Source organism: Gymnoscopelus microlampas, assembly GCF_963454915.1.
Source record: "Gymnoscopelus microlampas genome assembly, chromosome: 23".
NCBI lineage: Eukaryota > Metazoa > Chordata > Actinopteri > Myctophiformes > Myctophidae > Gymnoscopelus > Gymnoscopelus microlampas.
Genome location: NC_139960.1, coordinates 12,282,683 through 12,290,250, shown reverse-complemented (window position 1 = coordinate 12,290,250; position 7,568 = coordinate 12,282,683). Strand labels below are relative to the sequence as shown.

The 7,568-nt window shown below is 45.6% G+C and overlaps 1 protein-coding gene across 1 annotated transcript in view; it reads right to left on the bottom strand.

Moving 5' to 3' along the window:
- LOC311040115 (transcription factor SOX-5-like) overlaps positions 1 to 7,568 on the bottom strand; it is a gene marked incomplete at its 5' end in the record, with an annotated part of 96,055 nt that overhangs the window by 63,771 nt on the left and 24,716 nt on the right. The window contains 2 exons of the mRNA XM_084050188.1: positions 710 to 747; positions 2,002 to 2,087. Of these exons, the coding sequence (XP_083906314.1) occupies positions 710 to 747; positions 2,002 to 2,087 (124 nt within the window). The remainder of the gene's footprint in view (positions 1 to 709; positions 748 to 2,001; positions 2,088 to 7,568) is intronic.

The window sequence follows — 7,568 nt, the reverse complement described above, 5'->3', positions numbered from 1 at the left end:
TCAATGAGAGCACGGGCGTGCACCCACCGTGGACGCCGAAGGAACACCTCGGTCCATTTCTCACGCATGCACGGCGCTCGCTATGCGCCATGGCACATGTATGCACGCATGCGAAACACACACATACATGTACAACGCATATACCACCCTGCCCAGGCCAACACACACACCCAGTGGTGGAAAAAGTACTCAGATATTTTACTTAAGTAAAAGTATCAATTACAATACTGTAATGTAGAAGTACTCTGTTACCAGTAAAAGGCCTGTGTTCAAAATGTTACTTGAATAAAAGAATACAAGTATTGGCATCAAAATATACTTAAAGTACCAAAAGTAAAAGTGCTAAAATGTTTGAAAATAGCAAATCTACAAGCTCACAACGCGTCGGCTATAAATAGCCTCGGTATAAAATAGGGCTAAAGTGGTAAATGTATGTTTTATAATATAATAATTTATATCTGCAAAGTAACAATAATTATAGTGGAGTAAAAGTACAATATTTGCCTCTGAGATGTAGTGGAGTAGAAGTAAAAGTACTGAAAATTGGAAATACTCCAGTAAAGTAAAGAAAAATCCTCAAAATTGGACTTAAGTACAGTACTTGAGTAAATGTACTTAGTTACTTTACACCACTGCACACACACATACATGTACTAATTGCACACACACACACACACACACACACACACACACACACACACACACATACTCGCGGTGTGGCTCCCCGTGCAGCGAGCGGGGATGCTCCTGCGTAGAAATGTCAGCACGGCGGGGAGCGAGGGAAACATGGGGTTTGGATCAATGGAGCCCCCCCCCCCCCTCTCTCTCTCCTCGTTTCTTTGATTACATATTTCTTTGCCTCCTAATGAACTTCAATTAGGGGCAGGAGAACTGTGTGTCTGTGCCCTGGAGTTATGTGAAATAATTGCCCGCCCTCTCCGTCTCGCCGCTTCGCCTTTTCCTCGCTCTATCACTTTTTCTTGCGCCCCCGCCCCCCGTGTTTTTTTTTGTCACCCCTCGTTCTCTCAGTTGTATTTGTCCTTTTCTACCCATATCGCTGTAAGTGATCCTACTTGATAACTTCATTCGTACTGAGTCTGACACAATCTTGTAACATCAGCATCTGTGTAACCACTTAAACCATTATTTTATACTTTGGCTATTCAAAAATAGCAGATCAACAAGCTCATAGCGCGGCACCGAGTGCCGCGCTATGAGCTTGTAGATCTGCAATTTCTTTTAAATCGTGGCAATTAGTGCAAATCTTTGAATATATATATATTTTTTAAAGCGAACATTTGTAACTCAAATCTTTGCTTCTAAGGGGTCCCTGGAACGAAATATTTTGAGATGGCGGTCCGCCGCCAAATACATATCATTTTGGGGGTCCCACTGTCAGAACCACTGATATAGCAACATACGTTTTTTTTTCTCCAAAAACTGTTAGGATTTAGAAGATATTTTGTAGAATCGGCCTCAGGTCTTAGTGGGTTCAATGGCAGAGTTTTTTATGTTTGGGTTCATATATATGAGTGTCGAGGTTATGCGGCCTGTCTGTTGGACTTCAGTTTAAAAATGATTTGGTTAAAAGTTAAGCCTGCCCCAGTGTGTCTGATATCTGGTCTAGAGGGGCGGATTCAAAATCTCCGGTGAAAACAACCGGTGAAAGCAATTTGTTCACCGATCTGTGCACCCGCCCCGCCCCGCCCAGCCCCGCCTCCTCCTCCCCCAATGTGCAGCACTGAGAGCCCTGACGTCACAACATTTGGAGCAACGCCCACTGCGCTCTGGTTGGTTGGGGAAATAAATGAAAGGTTGACTCCACTTCCTATGCCAGAAATGTCAACAGCTTGGTCCAGGCTTTCTTTTTGAGCAGAACGCGAAGGAAAATAAAAGCCTCGAGATGGAGGCTAGTTAAAGTTAAGCCCAGTTCGGTTTTAGGTCTCATTCAGTTGAATAGCGCTCAGAAAATTCAGCCCAGTTCAGTTGTATCAACTGTACCTTTGATTTCTGCTATGTGTCCAGAGCCCATGGCCAACAGCTTGTCCTTCCAGTCCTTTGACAACAGCCTCTCAATGCTGGGGCCTCTGCAGGGAGCAAGGGAACGATGGAGGGAGAGGAGAGGATAAAGAGAGAGAGAAAGAGAGAGACAGAGAGAGACGGAGAGAGAGAGAGAGAGAGAGAGAGAGACAGAGAGGGATTCAGCTGGCTGGCCAACATGACAATAAAGCTCATTTAAAGTCCATTTGCTGTAATAAAGGCAGCGGCAGCTCAGCCTAATGGCTGCATCAGCAGGAGAGAGAGAGAGAGAGAGAGAGAGAGAGAGAGAGAGAGAGAGAGAGAGAGAGAGAGAGAGAGAGAGAGAGAGAGAGAGAGAGAGAGACTGATAATCAAAACAGATCTAAACTGTGAGGGGGTAAAAATAGAAGATAAAAACAAGGAAACCCCAGAAAGCAACAAGAGGGAGGGAGAGAGGGAGAGAGAGAGAGAGAGAGAGAGAGAGAGAGGGAGAGAGGGAGAGAGAGTGTGAGAGAGAGAGAGAGAGAGAGAGAGAGAGAGAGAGAGAGAGAGAGAGAGAGAGAGAGAGAGAGAGAGAGTGAATGGGAGAGAGAAGGTGGGGGAGAGAGAGAGAGAGAGAGAGAGAGGCTTTCTCCCTCACCTGCTGTGAGAGAATCATTAGCCCTGTGGGTCCTGAGACAAAGAGAGTCTTAATGCACCCTCCACAATGGACACATTATCAGCTAGAGCTTTGTTTTCAACACACACACACACACACACACGCGCGCGCGCGCGCACACACACACACGCACACGCACACGCACACGCACACGCACACGCACACTCACACACACACTTGTGTCACGCACTTAGATGCAGAGAGATACAAGAGTGCACAAGCACAGGCAGATGAACCCTTGCAGACATGCTCACATCAACACGCACACGCGCACGCGCGCACACACACAAACACACACACACACACACACACACACACACACACACACACACACACACACACACACACACACACACACACACACACACACACACACCACACACACACACACACACACACACACACACACAACCCAATCACCCCTTACTGTTGTTCAAATGGACAAGGAGAGAAGGGGCAAATGGAGAGACAATGAAAGGGTGGAAGACCGACAGAACAGAGAGAGAGAGAGAGAGAGAGAGAGAGAGAGAGAGAGAGAGAGAGAGAGAGAGAGAGAGAGAGAGAGAGAGAGAGAGAGGCAGAGAGAGAAAAGAGTGAGAGAGAGAGAGAGAGAGATAGATAAGAGAGAGTGAGGGAACAAAAGAGCGATAATTAAAATTTCAAATTTTCATTTATCTAAAAATATTTCATACGGACCCAAGAGAGAAAGAAGAAGAGAAAGACGGCGAGAGAGAGATAGAGAGAGAGAGAGGGAGAAAGAAAGGAAGACTGGAGAAAGTGAAACAGAGAGAGGAGCCATTATAGTTATCCATTTGCGCCTGGGCTCCATTCACGTACGCACACACACACACACACACACACACACACACACACACACACACACACACACCACACACGGATAGCTGCTGACAGCAGGTGAAAATGTGCGTGCACGCATGCCCTTCCTCTCTGGATTATATGTTTCTCCATCCAGTGTGATGACAACAGTTAAAGGTCTTAATCTCATTCACACACACACACACACACACACACACACACACACACACACACACACACACACACGCACACACAATCCCCACATGTCAGAAAGGTAAGTTCTGCCCCTAGAGAGCACTGCTATAGACACGCAAACACACACCCTGGCACAGCACCGTAGCGTGTGTATGTGTATGTGTAGAGAGAGAGAGAGAGAGAGAGAGAGAGAGAGAGCACTATCCACTATGCACTCCCTGGAGGCCTGACTCAGGACCTTACCTCGCTCTGTCAAAGACTATAGTGTATCACGCTCCACTGACCACTGCTCTCTCTCACACACACACACACACACACACACACACACACACACACACACACACACACACACACACACACACACACACACACACACACTGAGTGAGAGCATACCCCCCCTAAGGGTAAATGTTTACACTCTCAGTTAATTAACACTGTCTTCAGTGCAATGTTCAGTACAAGTGTAGTGAACTGAAAGATTTAGCGATGAACTTAACACCTGTCTGTCTGTCTGTCTGTCTGTCTGTCTGTCTGTCTGTACAAACAATTATTGGAACACTTTAGTTACTAGTTACTTTGCAGATATCCACTTTAGCCCTATTTTGTACCTAGGCTATTTGAAAATAGCCGATCTACAAGCTCACAAACGCGTCGCGATGCGACACGTTGTGAGCTTGTAGATCTGCTAATTTCAAACGTTTTAGTACTTCTATTTTTGGTACTTTAAGTACATTTTGATACCAATACTTTTGCTCACGTACATTTTCAATCACAGACTTTAACGTGTAACAGAGTATACTTTGACATTGCTGTATTGATACTTTTACTTAAGTAAAACATGCGAGTACTTTTGCCACCACTGATGTCTACAGCTGTATCCAGACAGACAGACAGACAGACAGACTTTTGCCACCACTGATGTCTACAGCTGTATCCAGACAGACAGACAGACAGACAGGACAGACAGACAGTGTGATCTGACGCCACGCCGCCCACTATGTGTGTTTCCTGTCAGCAGAGAGAGAGAGAGAGAGAGAGAGAGAGAGAGAGAGAGAGAGAGAGAGAGAGAGAGAGAGAGCGACAGTGCAGAGCAGAGTAGTTGACTGCTGCCGTACTGAGCGAGTATTAGGGAGAGCGTAAGAACGAGGGAAGAGAGAGAGAGAGACAGCTGTGTCACCATCACCCCAACAGGTGCCATTAGCCCTCGGAGCTCTCTTCCTCTCTCTCTCTCTCTCTCTCTCTCTCTCTCTCTCTCTCTCTCCTCTCCTCCTACTCTCCCTCGCTTTCCCCTCGCCCTCAACAATGACAGAGGCTTTTAAGCCAAAGAGCTTTGACAAGTGAGAGGGCACAATAAAAGGCTAGTGTCTCTTGTTCTCTCTCCACCTCTCTCTCTCTCTCTCTCTCTGTCCATGTTATTATTTTTATTTATTAACCCATTGAGACCTGAAGCCGATTCTACATGTCTCCTAAATCCCAACAGTCTTCTGAAAAACGTATGTTTCTATATACTATAAGGTGTTCAATCTTTTTCATGTCAAGGACCCCAAAATGATATGTATTTGGCCGCCGACCCACATCAAAATATGTTGTTCCAGGGACCCCAGAAGCAAAGATTTGAGTTAAAAATGTTCGCTTTAAAAACATATACAGTATATTCAAAGATTTGCACACATTTTCACGATTTTTCAAAAATAGCAGATCTACAGCTCGTAGCGCGGCACTCGGTGCCGCACTATGAGCTTGTATATCTGCTATTTTTGAATAGCCCAAAGTGTAAAATAATGCTTTTTAGCTCAAATCTAAAAATGACACAGTTCCAGGTCTTAATGGGTTAACGGGGGCTGCAGCCATTGTCCCCAGTGACAGGCCAGGACCACTTTATCTATTAATAAAAAGGCAAAGAGGGTCTTTCATTGTGCAGTCACAGTGGATGGGAAAATGGGCGGAAATGGGCAGGAGAGGAGAGGAGAGGAGAGGAGAGGAGAGGAGAAGAGAGGAGAGGAGAGGAGAGGAGAGGAGAGGAGAGGAGAGGAGAGGAGAGGAGAGGAGAGGAGAGGAGAGCGGGGTGATAGGAAGAGAGGAGAGGAGAAAAGGACAGAAGAGAGGAGAGGAGAGGAGAGAGAGAAGAAGTAGTGGGTGACATGAGATGTCAGCATATACACAATGGCTTTTACTGTGACATATGGATAGATGTTGTAAACAGTGAGATGCACACACACACACACACACACACACACACACACACACACACACACACACACACACACACACACACACACACACACACACACACACACACACACACACACACACACACACACACACACACACACACACATAGAGATAATCCATTAAAAGCTATGGTACTCAGCAGTAACTGTCTGCTATTACTAATTACAGCCAAAAGTCACATCATGGACATCAGATCATGACCTTTTTTCTATGGGAAGCACAGAAACCAGTCCTTGTTCTCATGACGCGCACAATGCTGACTGTGTGCGTGTGCGTGTGCGTGTGTGTGTGTGTGTGTGTGAGGTAAGCGGGTGAGTCGGTGCCTACACATGGGCGTGGGCCACATATTTGAAGGGTGGGGTGATGGGTGATGAGACCCCCTCCCCCCCCCCCCCCCCAGCCAAAGAAAACGTGCGGGCTGAGAAGAGGTGACGGGAGAGAACCACAGACTGGAGATTTGTAATGACAACTTCAACTGAATGTGTGAGAGAGATTGTGCGCGTGTGTACTGTATGTGCATGTATGTATGTGTTTATGCGTGACAGCGCAGTGCGTGCAGTGGTGTAAAGTAACTGAGTACATTTACTCAAGTACTGTACTTTAAGTACAATTTGGAGGTGTTTTGACTTCACTGGAGTATTTCCAATTCTCTGTACTTTTACTTCTATTCCACTGCATCTCAGAGGCAAATATTATACTTTTACTCCACTACAATGATTTGAAAACTTTATTTACTAGTTTTTTTGCAGATATGAATTACTATATTATAAAACACATAAGCTATTTCTAAACACGTCACATCGCAACGCTTTGTGAGCCTGTAAATCTGCTATTTTCAAACATTAGTACTTTTACTTTTGGTACTTCAAGTACAATTTGATACCAATACTTTTGTACTTTTACTCAAGTACATTTTGACTCTTACTTGTAACAGAGTACTTCTATATTGCAGCATTGATACTTTGACTAAGTAAAATATCGGAGTACTTTTTCCACCACTGCGCGTGTGTATGTGCATGTATGTACGTACGTACATATTTGCGTGTTTATGTGCACACGTGTGTGTGTGTGTGTGTGTGTGTGTGTGTGTGTGTGTGTGTGTGTGTGTGTGTGTGTGTGTGTGTGTGTGTGTGTGTGTGTGTGTGTGTGTGTGTGTGTGTGTGTGTTTGGGCGCTGAGCCCTGCAAACATGAATTCCACTGGCATGGCGTTTTCATGTACTGTAAAAAGCAGCATTAATTCTCGTAATGGTGACGTTTTGGGAAGCGTCTGAAATGGGCTGAGGGGAGGTTCAGGGAAGAGCCGGGGCGCCGAGTGCTGTTAACGGACAATAACGCTGGAATCATCTACTATTATTTTGGCTCATTGACTCAAACGGAGTCAAGCTGCTGCCCTGGGGCGGCGGGCCAAAACAACCCGTCCACCTGCCGAGCGAGAGACACAGAGAGAGACAGAGAGAGAGAGAGAGAGAGAGAGAGAGAGAGAGAGATGGGAGGAGGCTAGAGCTTCTCTTCCTTTCTGTCTCTCTGTCTCTCTTTCTCTCCCTCTCTCTCGTTCTATTTTTTCACTTCAGACATTTTACCCTGAGTCACCAGAAGTGGCGAGGCTCTATTTTTTCCTATTATCTCATATTTGTGAAGCCTGGAGTC